Source organism: Corvus kubaryi, unplaced genomic scaffold (genome assembly GCF_017639235.1).
Source record: "Corvus kubaryi isolate FWS band 111438036 unplaced genomic scaffold, C.kubaryi_AGA036_p1.0 138, whole genome shotgun sequence".
Lineage (NCBI taxonomy): Eukaryota > Metazoa > Chordata > Aves > Passeriformes > Corvidae > Corvus > Corvus kubaryi.
Window position 1 is genome coordinate 14,065,129 of NW_024580672.1, and position 22,406 is coordinate 14,087,534.

The window sequence follows — 22,406 nt, forward strand, 5'->3', positions numbered from 1 at the left end:
CTGAGCAGTAGGAGATTACACTTGACCCTCCATGTAATCATAAACAAAGTGTTCAGATTTCTGGAAGAGCTTGCTCTGTGCTGTCCATCTGCAAATAACTCTATCCCTCTTTAAAAGGCAAGTGCTACCAGTCTTCACTCAGGCATGGAGTGTCATTAGCACTGGAGGGATGAGATTGGCAGTTTCTTACTATCTTTAGAAAAAATTCATGTGATGCTCAAGAACGGGATAGAGACTTTGAAAAGCAAAGAACAACAACAACAACAATTTTTTTTTTAAAAGCTGTAATTAAAAAATCGCCAAATTGGATGGATGAAATAATATTGCAAATAATATGAGGTGCATTTTGCTGCTGTGCATATATATTTTTTTTTAATTTGTTTTTTTGTAATAGCCATGCAGCTGCCTTGGTAACCCGTGGTAGACATTGGTTGCAAAGAAAGTTAACTTTGAGGCTTACTGAAAATTACATTCAACACCTGGCATGCAACAGCTCCTCTAACTTCCTGATTGTAGATACAGAAGGTGTATATTCCTTTTCTGGCCATGATTTACAGCTCTATTTAATGAATGGATCCAGTTTAACTGCAATCAGCTGACAAGATTATTGCTTGGTACAGCCTGTTGACTTCTGGCATGAGTATGTGACCACTTCTTAATCAAGAACTGCAGCAGGTTTATGGCATAGCACTTTAATTTAAGCCATTGCCAATTTTGGGGAAGTGGCAGTGTCTTACAGTTGTTTGATTTAATGTACTGAGGGCTGTGGGTGGGAACATGGGCTCTGGAGCCAAGGCAGGGAAGAGCTGAGCCTTTCTAGTCCCATAGATTCTTACATACCATCATTTAACAGATCAAACAAAACAAGCAGAAGGTGACTGATGACCTGGGGTGTTCTTACACTGGGACTGCATTTGATGTTTCCTTTTCCTCTAGCTGTAGTTGTGTTCTTCTGTTCTGTGCTACATGCTGCCTTGCCAGATGCATGCAGACATCACTAGCTTTTCTGTTCAAGTGGAGTTGAGTTGCTTCATCTTTTTTTCAGGATCAGGTCTTTGTCATTTTTCTGCTGAAAAAAATATCTTACTTCTGGACTTTTGCACTTCTTTGACTTACCTTATGCACCTGGGTGGGCTCTGTGAGATGCAAGCTAAGTAGCAGATCACTGTGTAATGCAGGGTCCTAATGCAGCAAAAATACACAAATGGTTAAGTGATGAAGTCTGGAGGGAAGGCAACAGGATGGAGGTGTAAATAAGATAACATTAGCTCTCTAACTTGTGAACTTGCTGACAAGCCAAACATTTGTGATGGCTCTGGTGAACTTGATCCCCATCTTCCCTTGAATGGCACAATTTTAACTGAAGGTAGAGTTACTTTTTCAGTAAAATCCTAATGCAGAGGTCATAAACATGGAGGTAGTCTGGAAAGATTTAATCCTGCGTGAGTGATGTTTTGCTTGTCATTAGCTGTGGTAAATTAACTTTCTCTCTGGCTGTACCCTGCTGCCTTTTGCACAGGGAGTGTAGAGCCTGCTTTCCATGTCAGAGAGATGGGCGGCTCTTTCGGAACTGCCCCAGCGCTCCAAAATAGACTTCCACCCTTGGGAAGTGATCACCACTCCAGTGCTCTGTGCCTGTGCCAGCCCAGTTCGGGAGCTCTGCCTCTTTGCATGTCCAGTGCTCACTGTGGCCCTGGGGGGTAAAAGCCTCTTCCTGTGTGTTGTTGCAGTGAGAGGGGAAAGTAGCAGGTTTTCTACCCCCAGGTACAGCTGTGTGTCCTCTCACAAGTTAAGTGGGATCACTTTTACCCCTAGCCCAGTCTGTTCCACGAAGAAGGATTTAAATTCAGTCCCTGCTATCCTGAACACCCATGTAGTCACCCAAACTGATTTCTAATATCCATAAATTCAGCAGGGACTGCAGTGAGCAGTTAGTTTCTGCAGGAATATCATTGCTCCTGTCTGAAGGACAGTCTCCCTTCTAGAAATCCTCTCTGGACTTTGCAAAGTCCCGGGATGGAGACTCAATTGCAACCTGAACTGCAGCTAAACATTTCCCTTCCCATTTGCACTTCTAAACCAGGATGTTAAAATGCAAGTTTTTAAAGAATATTTTTTTTAATAACAGGTACACAGAGCATTTCATTTTTTTTGCAGAAATGTAAGATGTTATCTAGTGGATAGAATATCTAAGATAAAAACATTGGTTTGAGTTGAGCTTTTTTTCCCAGTTTCCCCAGAGGAAATCTACACTGGGTCGAGTTGTTCACATTTGCAATCTCCCCGAGGGAAGCTGCACAGAGAATGATGTCATTAACCTGGGCCTCCCATTTGGAAAGGTCACCAACTATATCCTCATGAAATCTACTAATCAGGTATTGTACATTTGGGGTTACCAGTGTTGACATCTATTGGCATAAAGACATAAAGATATGAAGACATATAGATGTGAAGACAGAGTCTTTGGGGAAAACCTCTTATTTAGTAATAGAAACTTAAATATATGAAGCCCACTCTCAAAGTTAAAAAAAAAAAAGGTGGTCACTGATTGGATGAGGACATAAACATGACTACTGCCTTAGAGTTCTTGTTTAAAAATCCCAGAAATCTCAATGAAAAAGTGTTGTAAAACTGTACTTTTGCTAATTTTTTTAAGTGAATTACTTGGCTGCCTTCTCTAAGCCGTTTGTTACTTTCAGACTTCTCTTAGTCTTAGCTTAAGTCTATCCTAAGTAGCTTAAGTATACCAGTGGTGTAAGCTGGTAAGAGTAGCATATCTTCTCTCACTTTCCTGCAGCAGACAAAATGGATGGATGTAGAATCCATGCCAGTGGACAGTGTTTGAGATTGTAATGTTTAAAAATCACAGAATCATAGAATGGGTTGGGTTGGAAGGGACCTTAAAGACCATCTAGTTCTAACCCCCTGCCATGGGCAGGGACACCTTCCACTAGAACAGGTTGCTCAGAGCACCATCCAGCCTGGCCTTGAACACTGCCAGGCAAGAAAGATTAGATACCAGTCATTTAAACTAAACCAGCTTCTAAGGTCACATATTGGCTTTAATAACTGGTTTGAAATCATTATTTGCAGTTTAAAAAAGACTGAGAAATGGATTGAGTGTTACCATTTCAGCCTCAGGCCTGGAAAGCTACCCAGTTTTGTAGTATCAAGACATTTTGCATGAGAAGAATCCAGAGAAAATTTATTGTGCTGCCTTTTCTCTCTTACACTTTGTATTTTTAGTTATGTAATAGATTGTAAAGTTCTCTCCATTGTGCTAGGCCTTTCTGGAAATGGCTTACAGTGAAGCAGCCCAAGCCATGGTACAGTACTACAAAGAAAAACCTGCTATGATAAATGATGACACGTTACTTATTAGGATGTCTAAAAGATACAAGGAATTGCAGCTGAAGGTAAGATGGTCATTCCTGACCAAATTATGTGAGTTTCCATGGCACATCTGGAGAATACATTTTAAAAAATTCTTGGTGATTACTCATTTCTAATTAATGCTTTAATATTATAGAAAAAGAAATTAAGAAAGATAAATTAATGAATGTATGTTATCGATCTTTTACAGTCATCTGCTTGCTCTTATTCTAAATTGTAACTCTTGGAAGAGACCCCATTTTCTCTGATCCTCTCATACCATTATTTCAAAAATCCCTTCTGAGCTTCCTTGTGAGAAGGCTCCCTACATTGCTTGGTCTAACAAAGGTCTAAAACACAGCCATGTGTAAGATACAATACGTCAGTAAAAATATGATGGTTCTATCCTTTTAGTTAGGCATTAAGCCCAGAACAATGCTTTTTTCACTGCTTCCATGCTTGAGCCATAGCACGATCTTGACACCAAGCAGCAGTAACAGGACTAAAAAGCACACTGATTTCTTTTTATTTCTTGTGAATGATCTATATTATAAAGCAAGATTTTTTTTTTTTTCCCTTTAACATAGAGTCAAACCAGAGCAATATTCTTTAGACTTTCTGTAGAGTGTGTGACACTTCTGTTGTGGACACTTGAGTGATGTCCAAAGATCACTGCTCTTGTGACCATATTTATAGAGGCTTATATACTGCCATGTAATGCTGAGAGAGTAATTTTATTTCATGGTGACTCGGACCAGAACTGGCAATGCAGAGCTTAAAAGCTCCATATTGTATTACCTAACACAGCACAAAGTTATTTTATAGAACAACTCTGTAATGTTCCAATTTACTGTTAAGGCCTTCTATGAGCCTTGAGGAAAAAATGAAAGGAATTTGGATGGTTTGGTTTGATCTTTGAAAAAGCCTCTTTCTCTCCTGTATGTGTATAATAGTTTAAGGAGACTTAAAGGAGTTGACAAAGGTTCATAAATCAGGGCAGTCTTTCCTAATGTGGCACAGTGAGGGGTTCAGATGTTAGGTGGTGGAGATTGTGCATCTTGACAGAGAGGCAGGAGTTACCCAGGAGAGTGTGATAGTTTGCCTAGATTCCAGGAAGATTTTTCTGCTTTTCCAGTGACAGTTTTTCAGGTCATGGAATTATTTTGTTCTGCACAAGAAAGAAAGCAAAGAAGTAAAAGTACAAAGAGGGAAATATGCATGAGCTATATACTGTTACAAACTGCTGAGTTCCTGCATGCTTATGTTGCTCATCTCTGTGTGCTCCAAGTGTTTGAGGAATTGAGAGTGCTCCAGCCTGTGTAGTACAACCTACGTAGAGTAATCAACACTCCAGTACACATCTTGCACTTAGCTTGTCTGAAGCTCCTCTCCTTGTCTAAACATAGTCCTTCAGAGCTATACTCCAGAATGAGTAACTCTGAGATCAAGAGAAGGCAGTTCATACCTAGAGGATCAGAGATAGGCTGCTATATATATTTAATTCTGTATATAGAAAATTTTCTGGTTTGTTTCCTCTTAGATCCAGTACCTAGAAAATGCTCTGCAGTGATTGTGCAACAAGGAAGGACAAGCTAGTTTTCAAAGCCTGTTAGAGCAGCCAAGGATGATGAGAGAGTGCTACAATGTAATGGAGCAAATTTTCCTTTGTATCATTTTACTGCTTCGATCATGGTATTGAGAAGCCAACTGCAGAGAAGAGTGTAACCACAACACTGAAACTAAATATTTCTAGTTATAGTATAATTGAATGAAGCATGGATACTGTTTCTTGAAGGACAAATCACCTGTGTCAGCTTGGAGAGTAGAGCAGCATGCTAAAAACAGTGTCTTTGTTTTTATTAGAAACCAGGTAAGAATGTGGCTGCTATAATCCAGGACATCCACTCACAAAGAGAGAGGGACCTGCTGCGTGAAGTGGACAGGTAAAATTTCTCCATAGTTTGGAATTAGAAGTCTCTAAACTTACAGATAGAAGAAGTATTATCTGTATGGTTCCCTCTCTTATTTCACTGGCTTTCCTAATTCAGATTTCACTTATAAAATAGTATATATTTTTATATAGTTCAAAAGTAGGTACACTATAATATATACTGTATAATGAGATCCGATTGAAACCGTGCATGTTATGAAAATAACTCTTTCCTACTGATTATGTCTCAGAAAATATGTCTGGCATGTGAAGAGCACAAAAATGAAGCTGTTCCACTCTCCTCCCTGTTGAGTCAAAAGCGTAAGGGCTGGGGGTGCTTTGAGACCAAGTGGGAAGGAGGCAGTTCAGAATAAAATGTATTTGGGTACATATCTGATCTGTCTGACTTCTGGAACTTTCAGCAAAATTGGAGAAGAATCACAGTCCTAAAACATCTCCTTTAAACAGATGGCCTTTGTCACTTTTGTGTCAGAGATGCCCTAGCTGAGTGAGTATTAAGGCTACATACATTAGGGTCATTGTAAAGGTATTAACATATTATAGGCTTTTAATGCTAAACCCCTATGAGACGCTTTTAAGAATGAATGAATATATTCTTGACAGTTCTTGACAGTGGGGATTTAGTTAAGCTCTGTGGCTATGACACTGCCTTTTCTCCTGTTCACTGTTTGCAGCTGTGCAGTGCATGTCTGTGAAAGGCCTGGGGTCTCAGGTTCACAGTCCCCAGGGCAGTCCCCATGAGCTTCCAGTGAACAAGAATTGGTAGACAACAGTGGGTCAGCCAGTTACAGCTGCCTTTTCCCCCTGCAGCAGGTATGGCACGGACAGGCCCCGCTCCCGCAGCCCCATAAGCCGCTCACTGTCACCTCGATCCCACACGCCCAGCTTCACTTCCGGCAGTTCACCCCACAGCCCGCTGGGGACCAGCAGGACCGACTGGGGAAACGGGAGAGAGGCTTGGGATCAGTCCCCCTATTCTCGACGGGAAGAGGAAAGAGATAGCAGAGAATGGCGAGAGAATGGGGATGAGAAGAGGGACAGGACTGACACGTGGGTACACGAGAGGAAACATTATTCCCGACAACTGGACAAGTTTGATTTGGATGAAAGGCTTGAAGGAGGCAGAGGACACCGAGAAAAATACTTAAGGACTGGTTCCCCTGGGTCTCTTCACCCTTTATCTGGCTACAAGAACAGGGAAGATGACTATTACCGAAAATCCTCTAAGTCAAAATCTGACAAGTTTCAGAGGCAGCTGCAGGATTTACCTGGGAGATCTAAGAGAAAGGAAGAGGCAAAGTTAAGGGAACGCAGGCATTCTTACAGCGAGGACACTGCCAGGGAGGAGGCAGCTGAACAGAAGCACGGCAAAGTATCTGAAGGCTCCAGGCAAAAACAAAGTGATAAGAATAAAGTGAAGAAACCTGAAAAAGACCAAGAAGATGCTACTGCTGAAGGCAGTGATGTGAAGGAAACCAAACCTCCTGAGGATGAGGTAAATAAAAGTGTATGTAAGAAGTGTAAATGCTGAACTAATATATTTTCTGAAATATCTTAGAGCATTTGTCGTGGGTGTGATGCTGGCAACATGAAATGTTTTTAGATGATAAAATCAGGGAATGTAGTCATAGAAGAGGTCTTGGGAAGTCGTCGTGTCTGTGTTTTTGCCCAGACCATGCAGATCTATTACACTGTTGTGGTGTTGGGTACATGGACATTCTAATTCTGTGTCTAGCACAGAACCTTTGGGTAACAAGTGGAGGGGTGGGGACAGACAGCTGAAAACAAAACCAGGTGACAGTCTGCTATTTGCATGCAGGTTGTGTGTGAAGGAGCAACTGTACTCTTGCTAACTCTGTGCAGAATGCCCCATAACTGCTCTTTCTGCATCCATCACCACCTTCCACTGCCAGTGAGGAGGACTGACTTATCTGGGAATTAAGTGATACTTTACAGAAGTGCACAGTATTTATACAGGGAAGTGGTTGCTATACTATTAAAATGGGGAATGAACTTTTAATGAGGAACATTTCTTTCTGGATAACTCAACAGAGCAATTGTTTCTTTAATCATGTGTCCCTACCCTCAGCTGTGGCAGGGATAATTCACACCACTCCCTTCAGTGTACTGGCAGGAATCTCTTCCCATGGCAAGAACCACTGAATCAGCTCACCTATAAAATTATGGGATCTCAGGAGAGATACTTCCAGTCATAAAGTGGCAATGTTTGTGGGTTTGATTCTCCACTGGGAAAAAGTAGGAGGGGGAACACATCAAGATGCCTCATTTGCTCAGTCCCAGTACAGCCCATACTCATATCCCCACCTCTCAGGGCTCTGGTTACTGGCTCTTGGCCACCTTGCCTCCCCTGGTGTCCCCCAGGGATATGCTGCTTCTATCCACCCCTGGGGCTGTTGGCATGGGAGGCTGCAGAGCTGCTTGGCTGACCAGGGCTCCATCTCTTGCTTGTGCCTTTGTGCTGCCAGGGCCACTGTTGGTTGTTTCCAGTTGACCTTGCATTCATTTTTCTCATGTGGGGCCAAGTTGGTGGAATCTCCTAGATTTGTATCTCGCTAGTCTGTAACCAGCAGCAGCACTACCTCATGCCATAGATATGTGTGTTTGTACCACCTTTTATCATCTTTCTCCTTTGGCTGGTATTTCACTATGATGTGTGGTTCCTTGGGAGGAGATGTCAGAGAGAGATGTCAGACAGCATCCTAAATCACACTCCTCTGCATGTTTTCCAAGTTATTTTACAGTGGCTTTGCTAAAGACATACCTCTCCAGGGACTATTGCTAATAATTTATCTTAAAAGGAAGAAATAGTTTTGTATGTCTTAAACTCAGTTTTCCTTTGTCCCTCTTCTACTAAATACCAGGTAGTACTGTGGTTTTGTTCTTCCAACGTATGAACTGTGCAAGCAATTCCATTTTCAACTGATCCTATGTCAATAAACAAAACACTCGAGGTCTTCTGCAGAGTTTTAACACTGCTGCTCTCCTTACCACATCTGAGCCAACATGACAAATGTGGGTAGAGAACAGAGGAGTGGAGGCTGGAAATTTTAATGAATTGACGTTCTCCCCCACCTGTCTTTTAGCCAATTAGGTGATATAAATTACACCGCTAATTTTTTTAAAAATTCTTTTTCTTAATTCTTATTTGTGCAGCTCTGCTAATGGAATTTTTGTTGGGTCTTTTCCCACAGCCTAGTTGACTTGCATAAACTTTAGAAATAAAGAATGTGACCTTGTGAGTGACTTTGCTTGTCTACACCCAGAATAGAAACATACTAGAGCACCACTGTGTGTTGCTATACATGTATATGTATTTATTTTAGCTTGAAAAAGAGCAGCAAGTTCCAGAGAAGAGCTCACCTTCAGATAATAAGCACGGAAAAGAATCCGGAGAGATTCTGGAAAACACAAGGAAAGAGAAGGTTGGTGACACATTACTGGTGTGGCTTCTTTGAGAAAATGATTGAAACCCTAGGTTTGGTAGCATGCTCTGCCAAATGAAATATTAACCCCTCATGAAAAAACACGTAAAGGGGTTGGAGAAGGAGGTTGTCTAAATTAACTTGTCTTATTTTGACCTCTGCTTTAAGGGACAGCTTTTCCTGAAGCCTCCAGAACTCTTTTTTTAGTTACTCTTTGCCCATGTACATTGCTTCACATACATAGCGCTTGGCAGTGGCAGCTGTAAGGAATGTATGCCCAAGTGAACTGGGTAACTTCGCAAACTGTGCCCAAAAATAGGAGATGTGGTCAGTTAGTGGAGAAAGAGGGGAGTATGATGGATACTTTTCAGAACATTGGCCTTATGAACTATAGATAGTAGTGTCCTGATTGTTTCTGGTTTTAATTAAATATGCCTTTACAGCAACCCTACTGCTGCGTTGCAATCGGGGAGAGCAATGTCCCTGGAATTCCTCCAGCTTCATATCTGTAGGGTCATGGGTTGATGGTCAGATATGGAAGATACTGATATCTGTTGCTGCAGAAAACTGATCTCCTGGCAAGAGCAGTGCCAACTCACAGAGTTTTCATGCTGTTTTAGGATTCTAGGAGGGGAAGTGTGGGAATGGCCAAACAGGAGGAGAATACAGATTATTAATAGATTATGTGTACACCAGGAGTCTGGGAGTTGAAATCTAAGCTTCAAGTGTGTCTTAAAAGTAAGATATACCTTTTAATTCTAAGACTTCTAAAGTCCAGTATTAGTGCCTGAGTCCTATAAGTCTGTAACTGCATGTATGAGGTATTTCAGAATATGTACCTTGGAATATAACTGTAAACCTGCTTTTTCCTAAGGTTTAGGCCAGTGGCTACCAGCACAGTCCCTGGCAGAGGGATCTTGCTGGTGGAAGGAAATGACTGCAGAAGGAAGCCATGTTTTCTCAGTCACCGTATGAATTTAAAGGACCTAGTCCAGCAAAGGGAAAGCCACAGCGGCTCGAATGGGGTTCTGTATACTTTCATTGCACTGAGATGGAGGTAGAGGAAGGGGAGACGTTCATTTCCTTGGGCATCACATAGTAGCACCCGTTGCATAACAAAGTGTAACACATTGTGCCTTGCTCTACTGCTTACAGAAAAGCAATAAGCAGGGGACTGGAGACACTGTAATCCCCAAGGCAGTTACAGAATCTTCACAAAGGGAAGTTTATGTAAAATTCAATAGAGATTTCTTGTCCTTGTGCATAAGGTCTAAAATCACAACACCAAGGCATATCACTCTTTGAAGCTAAAACGCAAGAGGAATTAGGCATGGCTATATCAAGGTTCTTCCTGGTTTCAAGGCCCACTTGTTAACAGTGATGATCTACGATCACCAATCTCTCAAATGTTTTACATCTTTGTGACAGGACCGAGACTGGGAGAGTGGAAGTGAAATAGAAGGTGAGACCTGGTATCCTGCTAACATGGAGGAATTAGTGACAGTAGATGAAGTGGGAGAAGATGATTTAATTATGGAGCCTGATATAACAGAGCTTGAAGAAATAGTCCCACTTGATCAGAAAAATAAAGCTGCTTTAGAAATGTGTCCCTGTATGTCAACTGTGTTAGAACTGAAAAATGATCACGGCCACTTAACCAGGAGTGAAGACAAATTTGCCCATAAAGCTTTAGAAACAAACTTCAAAACAGCAAAGGGCAGTGCAGCTTCTAGTGGCTGTCAGGAAGATGATGAGGACGATGATAATGATGATGCTGTAACTGAAGCATCAAGCCTAAATCTGGACCCTGAAGACAAGCCAGAGGAATTGAAAGAAGACCAATCTGCTAAGGAGTCTGATTGCCAGCAGAAGGAAGGAAAAATTGATAAGAGCTCTGACACTCGTTTAGAGCCTGAAGATCGCCATATACCTTCTGTTCATCTGAAAGAAGAGATTCTCCAGCTCCCTGATACATTTATAGATGATTACAAACAGATGGGATCACAAGGAGCTGAGAGCAGAGAAGTAACGGAAATGCTCCTTAAAAACGCTAGTGAAGAAACAAGACATGGAAGCCAAGAGTGTCCAGAGGCCAAGGGTAACTACTTCTTTTTTTCCCTTTAGCCTGCAGAGAGCCTTGCATGTTTTCTCTTAGGGCAGACTGAAATTTATTGCTAACGAGAATAAGTGTTGTTAATAGTATCAAGGCTTGTCCTTGGAGCAGCTCAGTAAAAGAACCCCAGTGCCTTTGGCCAAACTAAACCATTAGAGCCTCTTAGATGAATAGTGTAAAGGAAATATGATAAGCAGCTTGCAAGCTTTCTGAAAGGCATAAGCTGCTATAATTGTCATGTCAAGGTTCACATGAGTTTAGCTGAAGTCTTTCAGTGCCTTGCTAAATTTATTTTGAATTGTCAATGAAATGAGTGACAGTCTCTGAAGGTCAGCAGAAAAGTATCGGTAATGTCTGGCTGGCTCCTGGACAAGGTGGGTATTCTTACACACTGTACTGAAACATTAGTAACATGGATATCATGCATAGATTGTTAATTCTCAGTCCCTGTTCATGCAAATACATGCCTTGTGTCAGGACTTGCCTTATCATGTCCTGTTATCTACTGCATGCTGCCTTTAATGTAACTGATAGGATGTGCTGTGAGAGGTCAATAAATGTAATCATAGCTACCTATTAATATTTTAGCTGTCAGGAAAAAAGGTATCTTGAGGGTCTGAAAGTCTGTTCAGTTTCTTGTCAAATGATCCTTGAGCAAATGGGCTGTGCATAATGAGATGAAGTGAAAAACAACATTGAGTATGTTGGTCAGAAATGCTCTTTTTTAATTGCTGCCAGAGCCTATGTCATAGGTAAGGGGTTGTGAAAAGAAGCTGATGGAAGATTTTTGAGGGTGCAATGCTGGAAACATTTCATGTGAGCATCTCATTTGGAGCTAACTTCTTCCTTCAGGACAGCTTTGAAACTCTTGTTACATGTTATTAACCTGTTTGGCCTGAAGACACCTTGCCAGACTTTGCATATTTGGAGATAACATTGCCATGGGACTGGGCATGGCAAAGTTGGCTCTCCCGTGCTTCCTGGGCAGCCAGCTGATGAAAGAGTTGGGTGTCTCAAGAGCATATTTACTAGTGTTTCCAGCATCTCAACTTCCAGCTTGTCAGCAGGGAGCCTGGAAGCTCCAGGGCCTCTCATGCTTCCCAGGTTTCTGACATGGACTTGTTATCTGGGATCTGCAGTCTAAGGCTCTAGGCCCTCTGCAAATGCAGCTGCCAGCTCAGAAGCACAGAAGTCAACTTAAATGGGATTTAAGTTGCTGCAAAGGCCCTGGGTGTCTTAAGAAAAGCTTACCAGCTTAATGGGGGCTTTCCAGGTTCTCTGCTGCGGTATTGGAATCCTGGGGTAGGTTTAAAGTTAATTAGAAAGCTGACCAGTTAGGATTTTATATTATTTTCTTTTAAATCATACAATAGACATATTTAAAACAGTGAAGAAAAATTCATCCTCATAGCCAGAAACTGCAGATCTTTGAACTACAGACTTGAAAGACAGGAAGAGTTTGGTTTGGGCAAAATATGTTTGTTTTATAAGAAAGTATATCTCTTATCTAGGTGAAATTTGCAATGCAATAGAAATTTTGTCCAGATAAGTGAGATAGTTCTTTGATGTAAGGACTGAAGAAGAGGAATCAGACCAGTTTACCTGTAATTCTGTAGCTCTGTGATAGCAAATGTCTCTATTTTTAAATAAAAGTAATTCATATGATAGAAATCATAGGAAGGGAGAGCATCTGTTCTGCTGAGGCTATATCTGCCTCAGCAAATCAATCCAGTGTTTTCCACACCTTGAATCTCCTTCTGTGTCCATTAATGTCAGTCAGCAGGGACCAACCATCCCATCCCTACTATTTAGAAACCAAAATCTTTTAGTGGCTGGGAGCCATAAAGCAGGAACTGTCGCTTGGAGAGGTGAGGATGGGAGAAGAGTAGCTCCAGGAAGAGGATGCTGCAGCCATCCTATAAAAGGCAGGTTTGGGGAGTTGTTCTCATCAGGTCCTGCTGCCCCCACCATCTCAGCAGCCCCTGTGTCAGCCCAGCTGCACCACTGGTCATGCAGTAACATACGTGGTTACAAAGCTGCAGTCAGGCTGTGCTTCTGCCAGAGGTGTGTAATGTTATAGCTCTATTTAGAGATTAAAATACAAAAAGACCCTCCAAACATAACATGAAATTAGAAATAGAAAAATGGTCTACTGGGAGAAATCGGAGTGACTGCACACACAGCTGTTAGAGTTGTACTAAACAGGCCTCTGATTTGGAATGGAAAAGCATTTTTTTTCCAGATTTTACTTCATTTATAGATCCACCCAGAAAGTGTCCCAAGAAGTTTACAAACGTCTCTTTAATAAACTGTTTTCATTCAATACATTTATTCATTTGTTAAGCAAATTCTAGGTACTTGGAAATGAGATCTCTGGAATACCCGGAGGTGGAGTCTAAACAAAAGCCCTCTGCACCAGGCTGGGAACAAGAGGACGTCTTCACCGAGCTCAGCATTCCCCTGGGTATGTTGGGCCGCCCCCTGCAATACCCAGGGCTCACAACAAGATGTCACTTTAAGGCTACTTGCTGTATTTATTTTTCAGAACAGATGTGAGGCGAGAAGGAATAGGGTATATGACAGATGGGTAGCTGTTGAAAGAAACAGGCTTTTGATTATAGATTATTGCTAATTCATTCCAAATGAATGGCAAAAGGCAGCTGATGAGATGAAATAAGTTCCCTTGGACTATATATGAAATACATATGAAAAAATACTTAGTAATTTAAAAGTCTTTGACATGAAAGTGTAAGCAAAAGTATTGGCTTTACTGTGTAAATAGTGATTATGAGCAAAACACCTGGAAGAAGAACATCCTCAAAAGCGATCTGTATAACTTAAACATGAATTTACTGCTAAAAAGTGTTATTGCTTTTCTAGCCCTTGAGGTTGCAGAGTGAAGTTTCCAGTCAATATTATGAGAAGGTAGATTTTAAAGTATGTCTATCTAAGAGAAAAGAGAAAATGTGTGTTTTCAATGCACGGGATTTTAAAGTACAGATCAATATTGCAAAAATAGGGAAATCAGAGAAGTGAATCCAGGATTCAGTCTTCCTATTCCTGTCATTTAGCTAGATAGCACCTTTTTTCTTTGAAAACAAGTTTACTGTAGGAGGGGTAGGGTTTCAACTGACATTTTAATGTAATTCAGAATTTCTCAACAGGTGTGGAATTTGTGGTGCCTAGAACCGGATTTTACTGCAAGCTCTGTGGACTCTTCTACACAAATGAAGAGACAGCAAAGACAAGTCACTGCAGGAGTACTGTTCACTACAAAAATCTCCAGGTAAAAACACACCTGAAGCTACCTAACAACAAGCTCATGGGGTGGATTTTGTGTAAGGTAGATGATGCAATAAAAAAATAGTTTTTATTCTGTGGACAGAATTCAGATGAAGTGAAATTCAGATAAACAAACTTTTCAGTAGTTCCAAACATTAGCATGCTGATTTCTCACTCCCAGATCCTAGAAATCAACTTCTCGATCGTAGGTAAAACAAGGCCAGATGGTAATTTGATCTTCTCATCTACATTTGGTCCTTCTCACTAGCACAGCATGCAACTCAGATCTTTAATTCCCTGTGCCAGAGGGTCCCAGGTGTTTCTGCCACTGGGAGTAACCCCAGCAGCAGCCTTCAGTACATCTTAATGTTGGGAGCATTAAACATGGCACTTGTCTGATAATGTAGCCAGACCCATTTCTGTGTTAGTGTAGCTTTCTCAGCGTTTTTCAGCTCACAGCTCTCTGTGACACATGGACTCTGTGAGGCATTTTCTGTGACCCACTGAAATCCCCTCCCTGTGTGCAGATCAGCGCAACGGCTCAGCCACACAGAGCACCCCTGCTGAGTAATTTCCATGAGGATATGCAGGAGCATGTCAGTACTTGTTGCTCCGTAAGAATATAACAAAAACACATCAGCAGTTGATAATAGCACATGGAGAACACATGTGCCTGCAGTTCAATCAAAGACCTGCCTTTGTCATTTTTCAGATGCACCATCAATAGAATCAGTCACAACAGCCTGAGCATTACCTGCCCCATGCTCAGGGCTCCTCAGAGGAGTTGGCCTTGGCTCCCACTGCAGTCACTGCCCGTGAGCAGTGTGTGTACACTGCACACACACTTGTGTTGGCATTCTCATACTCTTAGCAAAAGTCATGGCAGAGCAAAGCAGAGCTGCTCCTTCTTTCTCTGTTCCTTCCCTCTGCCCACAGTAAATGCAGTAATTCTGCTTCTGTTCAAGTAATAGCTCTCTTTCCTTAGCTGGCTAGCAGGCATAGACTTTTCTAGTAACACTCACAGTCAAATAATTTCTCTGGGAGAATTTTTTTCTTGGCTTTCCTGAAGTTCCATAAGCTGTAACCATACAAAGGCCTCTGGCTTCCGAAGGTTTCCTACAGAGCTGCAATGCTTGCTCATAATGGATCTTCCAAGTGCAAGCTTGAAAAACAAGTGCCCAGTTTCAATGCCTTTTTTTGCTTCATACAAAAAATCCAGAAGGATTCACCAGAGGTGGCACCACTCAGTGCAAGCCATGTATCCCATGCAAGTCTGTCACTAAGAAACTCATATTAAAGAAAGATTGCAGCTCCTGCCCTTGCCCCTGAAAATTGGTTCCATGGGAAGAAGTCAGTTATATTTTTATCTCATTTTCTAAGTTATTTTGTTAAAGTCATAAGAAAAAAGGCCCAACTAAAACTTAGTATGAAAATAATCTCTTTTTCTCTCTGTTAAGAGATTTCCCATGAGTACTGTGGCAGATATCTAACACTGAATCGAGATAAAAGAACAAAGACTATAAAAGCTGTTAAAATTAAATCTGTCAAATGCAGTAATAAAAACAGGCTGTTCTGTCGAGCCATACCTCTTATCTTGCTAAATACAGGAAGTAAATGTCTCGTCCAACTTTTGCCTGCTCAAATGGAAACTTAGCAAATTTCAAATCATTGTTCTGTGTTGCTAGAACACTTTTAGTCACCATAATGCTCATTTATGCATTCTGCAAGAAATATAAGTCTTCTGTGATGATGCAAGTTAACAATTGTATCCACCAATAAAGGAGCTAGGGATTCTGACTATAGTGGAGCTACGGGAGTGCTGCTGCAAGCTGTTTTCCTGTTCTCTGCCTGAATGCCAAATGCCATCATCCAGTGACAACAACAGTGTCCCAAGTTGTGTCATGGCTTTAAGTCTTTTATAGCTGATTTGCTACTTGTTGTCTCTCATGTGACCTCCTTGAGCCACATCCAAAATAGATGTTCATGTGTTCAGTGTTTGGATTTGAATGCAAAGCTAAACAATTTGTTTGCCAATTTTCTTCAAAAAGCCTTGTCTTGAAGTAAAATAGTCAACTTCATCTAAGTATGATGCCCCTTGAATAACATCAATCACTGATAAAAAAATCAACTGTTTCTTTGTCAGCCTTGCAGACTTTCTGTAATTTTTAATTCTCTTCATCATAACAAATTATTTTCCCAGGTGATATTTGTATTTACAGATCCACTGCAATTCCCAAGTCCAAAAAATCCACTATTTTTGCCAACCCTTTCTCCGCTACCACAGAAAGCTCTCACCATTCATCTGGTGAAAGCTACCTTGGCAATTCAGTGCAGTATTTCATCTTGTTTTCCACTGCCTTTATGCAGTATTTGTCAAAACTTGTATTTAAATTTAAAAAACCACACATCTTTTGCTTGACTGCCATTTTGCTATAAATTAATCTGAATCTGCAAACTTCAAAATGGTGTTTGTGATACTCATGATAGCTGACAATATCAGCTAAAGGTAGCAGATAAAACTGAGTCTTATTTTGGTCGGTGCTCATTAAAAGCCCCAAAAGCCTGGGTTATCTGATCCAGGGACAAATGTTAGTGATTTATTACAGTCCATGGTGTACGGAACATGTCTCCCAGCCTTTATGGACCCTGTATCTCTGTATACTACTGTAACATTTACTCTGGCTTTTTGCCACATGGAATTTTGCACCCAGAGATCAAGACTGAGAGTTGTGTAATTTCCACAGCCAAATCTCTCTACTCAGAGTAACAAGGGTGCAGTTGTCACTTTGTCACGGGTATGTCCATTCATTACCATTGCTGAGGCCCTTTCAGATGAACCTCTTATATTCAAAACTTGTATTTACGTGAGAGAATGTGGCAATTCTAACACAACCCTTAGTATTTTTATATCCATTTATCATTTAATCTCTTCCCCATGGATGCCAAAAAGTAAACTGTATTCTGGGGTAATCCTGCAAGTAGGTAAAATTTTGCAGTGATGTGAAAGGGTCTTTTCAAAATAAATCAGAATGAGCAAATAGCTAGAAAAGGAGTTTTATGATACTAACAATGTGCAGGTCAGTTATTTTTGAATGGGATGTATGTGAGCTGTGTAAGTCATTAATAAGAATACCTCTACATTATTGTGTGTAAGTTTCCCAGCACTAGCTGCTGCTGAAGAAGCTTCTTTCCATCCATTGCTATGCCTGCTGACCTTGAATAAATAGTTTGAGCACTATTTTCAGACCCACACCCGTGGGTCACCATTCATCCATTTTGTGTGCAGCTCTGCCAGCTAAGAACACTGCCAAAAGACTGAAAGCCTCACTGGCCGTGTCTGTTCTTTTAAATCTCACTGAGTACCTAAAGTAGCAAGAGGCTTTATCTTAGAGAAACACAGTAAGTGTAAATATTCTAGCCAAACTGCTAAATTGTGTTAATTATTACTGAGAGTGATTATTCCCTTAAAACAAAATGTTCTAGTACAAAAGGTGTCTCTCTGAACTGAGCATGCTGAAAATGTAATATATAAACTTTAAATCATGACTCTGAAATCATGTCTATGTTTAACACACCAGTACTTTCCTAGCAGAATTCAGTTGACTCAGTGGAGTTAGTTCCTGCCCGATAGCACAGGGGAGTAGAGAAAAGGTGAGGTCTAGTTACACAGACTGATGGGGAGTAGAGTCCTCCTGGTTCTGTCACCAGTTCCCCCTGTGGCAAACAGTAAACCACTGAACTTCTGAGGCTCTGCATGTATTCAGGTAGTTTGCCTGACACAGCCATGTTTTCTGGCTTGAGTTTTCACCAAAATGGGGCTTCTATGTGCTTTCTTTCCTTTTGAGATGCTGGAAGAGATAGAGCACTGAACAGGCATAAAGAATCCCATGTTGAATATTTTCAGTTTTGGTAACAATGCTTTGGTTTATTTTTTTATGTGATTGCAGAAGTATCTATCCCAGCTTGCAGAAGAAAGCCTGAAAATGAAGGAAGAAGGCAGCCCTCTGCCTCAGGATGACACTGGCATTGTTCCTCACTTTGCAAAGAAAAAACTGTGATATAGATGAACTGGAAGAGCTGTAATGAGTGAATGCTGATACTTTTTTTTTTTTCTTAATTTCTATGATATAACTGTCAATTTGCACTGTACAGAGGAGGGGAAATAAAGAGCATGTTCCATGCATCTATGCCCAGAGTGCCATTAAAAACCAAAATGCCTGAAACTGTTTCCCACGGTGAAGCAATGCTGGCATATCTGTTAGAAGTGGAGCAATTCTTTCTCACACTCTGCGTGCTGGGAGTGGTTTCCTAGATTAAATCAGAATTCTCAGGGATTCTTAAAGTTTTAGTTCTGATGTAACACGTCAGGTCAGGTGGAGTACTTAGAAGCACTCAGCATCCAGTGGACGCTGGAAGGAAAGGAGATGTGACTATAAATAGGCGTTAATGTTGCTTAAAATATCTTCAGCCATTTCACTCATTGCCCCAGTGAGAAGTAGGATTTGCATAGGATATCTAAAACCATTGTGCTAAAACTAGTCAGCAGATGGCATAATGTAAACCCCATCAGCACCCACCTCCATGTCTTAGAGCTTGGTGAAATGACAAAATGTTTGTGTTGTCAGGCACTGACTGTACACTGCCGGTGTTGTGCGAATTCCGAGGGAGCCACAGTCTGTCCCAGGGACCTCACAGCCTGCAGCCAGCACAGCAAGGGCAGTTCAAACACATGTGCTGACAGCCAGCCTGCTCTGGTTTCAGCATTTTCCATGGTGTGGCCAGGGTGTTCTCCAGGGACCGTTGGGTTTGAAACTCTTCTTTTTGATAATTCTAGAGGGTGCCAACTTTGAGTCTTACAGACTTGAAACTCTCATGAGAGGCTTTTTAAAGTGCCACATGTTTGGACCATGTCTCTTTCAGACATTTTATTCAAGATCCTTGCTTTTGGGGTCTTTTTGTTTTCTTTAAAGCTTGCTTTTCCTCAGCTTGGCAACGTTGAATTTTCCTGGTTTTTATGGCATGACGCCAGACTTCTAATCTTGTTTTTGTATTTTATTTCCCTGAATTTTTTAAGGTGAATACAACAACTGATGGCTCATGGAGCGCTGCACAGAGAACACAGGATGCACCAGCAGCTCTGGCATTATTATGAGCTATTGTTTCTTCACAGTTGTTCCTTAGTATTTTGCAAAGTCCCTTTGAAATGCACTGTACAAGTTTCTGGTTCATTTCGATAGGGCTTTGTGTACTAAAGTGAATATGCAGGCAAACCATTGCCAGGATTGATCCCAGAGTTTATAAAATGTCCCGTGCAAGCTGGGCAGATGGGGATTTGAAGGCATTTCCATTCTTTGCCTGACTCTAATATTCATCACAGTATGTTCTGTAAAAATTGCTAGTACTGGATGTCCTGTTTAGATGTTGTGCAGAGGAAATAGTTTCCCAGAAGGTTCTAGCTATCCTTAAGAATGACAGGGATGTTGCACAATATTGCAAAGTGGCTAAATTGCCAAAACTGCTTCCACCAAAGTATTTGTTCCATAATGTCTTGTGCCAGCAGCTGTGGTCATTCGCTGAAGTACCCTGTAGCCAGGCAGTGTCTCAGAGGTGCCTGAAGCCCTATTCCATTTCATGGCCTGTGCTTTCCACTCATTTTTACCAGAGGTAGGTTCAGATTTCATATTTGGAATTCCTGCTTCTTGCAAGTTGAGGGATTCTTTGCATCCCAGATTCAGACAGAGCCTACCAAAACACAAGGGGAAATGAAAAATATTACAGCCTGAATCCACCTTTGTCCAGGCTTGAAGTATGTTAAGACTTGTGTCCGTCTGTCATTAAAACAGCTAGTTTTGTTTTGTGGCTTTTTTTTTTTTTTTTTTTTTTGGGGTTGTTTTTTTTCCCCTATGGAGAAGGAAAAAACCATCAATATTGCAAACCAGGTATTTTTCCTTCAAGGGTTGGGTTTTCCTTTGACTGTTTGTTTTTCACATTGCAGTGAAACTTGAGCACAGGGCTATTAGGACAAGAGCTTGTATTGCAGGCTATAAGATGATGAAAATGGCAGTAAAGATTGTGCAATTGTCTTCTAAAGTGCAGCTCTCAAGCTGGTCATGTATCATCTGAATATGAAGTTCCCTTCATGCCCTTCAGCAGAAACTGAATGCAAGGGAAGGAAATCACTACAAATGCAAGCATCAAATCTTTGAAGCTAACCCTGCTATCAAACTGGGTCTCTCACCAGCCTAATGGGAGCTTGTTAGACCATGTGGTTAAGCTTAATTGGATGTGAGACATAGCTGACTGTATATCAAAGTCATATGCCTCCAGCAACTTTATCCCCAGGTAACCTCAAATGAGAAAAGTATCACAGTTATTATTCTTTATTTGTATCGCAGCAGAAGCTACAGGTCCACTGCCTTTATTATAGGCAAGGCACAAATCCACAACAAAGACTTTCCCAGGCCAAAGAGCTTTAAATCACACTTTCTGAAAGCAGACAACAGGTGGATACAGGCAGGCAGGGAAAGCAGCAGGTAACCATGAGATTTTGACTGGCAGCAGAAGAATAATTAAAATGAGTGTTTACCCAGGGGCTTATTTTTGGATTTATGGGAGATGATTCAAACTACTTTACCCCTCCTCTGGTTCTGAACCAGGTTCACTCCCATTATTCACAGCTTGCATTTAACCTCGGTTTTTTTCCTGGACAGTTGCATTAGGAATGCAAAATCCCCTCTTGATACAGTGGGTCTTGGTATCCTTCAGCCCCCAGTCATTTAAGTTTCAGTCTCAGAGGTGGAGACTTGACTGAGGCTCAGCAGGAAATGTCCTGGCTCCAGATATCTTGTTTGGGTCACAGCTACAGGCCCTTGCTTGCCACCGAGAAAGGAGGCTCTAGATGGCATCTCTGCCCTGTGCAGTTTCCTCTTCTGGAGGGAGATGACTCAGGTGAGCGATGCAGGTGCAGAGCGCAACCCCACAGACGTGATTAGAGCCAGACATTTGTAGAGGTGGTTTGGACACCCCATCCCTTTGGGCTCTGCCCTGACAAAACAGCAACCTGCAAAATCCTGGGAACAGCAAAATGGGCACTTCCCCTTCTGAGGAGGTCCTTTTCTCTCCTAAAGCTCAACACTTGAAAGCAATCCCAAGTCTCAAGTAGCTCCTAATGATGCCCATGATCACTTTTCAGCCCGATGCACTTTGAGAACTCAGAGATAATCTCTTTCCCTCTCCAACAGGCCATTATGTAATGCTGACAGGCACTCAACTCCTCAACTTCTTTCTACTACCTATTCTGCTGAGGAAGAATTCTGCTGTAGGCAGCCCTTTACCTTCCTCAGCTTATGTAAAAATGTGTTGTTTCTCTTGGTTTATTATATTTAAAATCTTGACTTTTTTTAGTTGGCATAATTCATCATCACTATAATCCACGCTGTTTATATATATATATATATATAGCACAAAGCAGGCTCAGGTCTAGCCAAACAAATATTGATATTTAAAAAGGAGCTTCCTTAATATATCAAAACTATTTCAATACATCTCAACCAAAGATTGCACTTTTATAATAGGGACTATGTTTTTCATCTCTGTGAAATCTGTATTCATCTCAAATAGTCTTTAATGGCAATCTGCAACCTACTTTCTTTGAAGAAAAAAATGAAAGAATTAAACATTTTCCCCATTAGATCAGACAAAGTTTCACATTGGCTTTAACACTAAATTAGTGTTAGGCTGGTTATATTCAGGGTTTTTTTCTATTCTCTAAGGATTAAGGCTGTGATTTGTTGAATTATACTTGAACTGGACCAGATGTACTATTTATTGAGCTTATATAATCTTGTTAATTTAAGTTTTGGTTTGTAAACAGTTGAAATTTGTTAGTACTTGTTTAATTATGTAGGAACTGTCACCAGTATTAACTGATCTGTGTAACTGATTGCAAAGTGTTTCAATTTGTGTTTCTTAAGAAGAAAGATTTTAATAAAGAGAATTATAAAGCATATACATTGGTGGGCAATTGTCCCAGAAACAACATGCTTCTAGCTTCCCAGGGGATCTATTAAAAATCAAAATGAATAAAAGATAGTTTAAGGAGTAAGAATGAAGCAGGGGGACAAAAGGTTTGTTTTTTAAATACAGTTTCTACAAGTTTTGGTTCATGGTTCTTGATAGGGAGCTCCCGCTATACAGATTGTGAGTGATTGCCATCAGCTGGTGCTGAAGTGAGCACATCTCAGCA

The 22,406-nt window shown here is 41.0% G+C and overlaps 1 protein-coding gene across 4 annotated transcripts in view; it reads left to right on the forward strand.

Annotated features, from left to right (window-relative positions):
* RBM20 (RNA binding motif protein 20) overlaps positions 1–22,169 on the forward strand; it is an 80,283-nt gene extending 58,114 nt beyond the window's left edge. For 2 of the 4 annotated variants that reach the window (XM_042019298.1, XM_042019297.1), the window contains 9 exons: positions 2,232–2,375; positions 3,285–3,416; positions 5,236–5,315; positions 6,134–6,818; positions 8,668–8,766; positions 10,195–10,864; positions 13,224–13,343; positions 14,044–14,165; positions 18,109–22,169. In XM_042019298.1, the coding sequence (XP_041875232.1) occupies positions 2,232–2,375; positions 3,285–3,416; positions 5,236–5,315; positions 6,134–6,818; positions 8,668–8,766; positions 10,195–10,864; positions 13,224–13,343; positions 14,044–14,165; positions 18,109–18,219 (2,163 nt within the window). In that variant the 3' untranslated portion in view covers positions 18,220–22,169. The remainder of the gene's footprint in view (positions 1–2,231; positions 2,376–3,284; positions 3,417–5,235; positions 5,316–6,133; positions 6,819–8,667; positions 8,767–10,194; positions 10,865–13,223; positions 13,344–14,043; positions 14,166–18,108) is intronic. The other 2 variants (XM_042019299.1, XM_042019300.1) reach the window with 2 other exon arrangements.
* Positions 22,170–22,406: the final 237 nt, after the last annotated feature.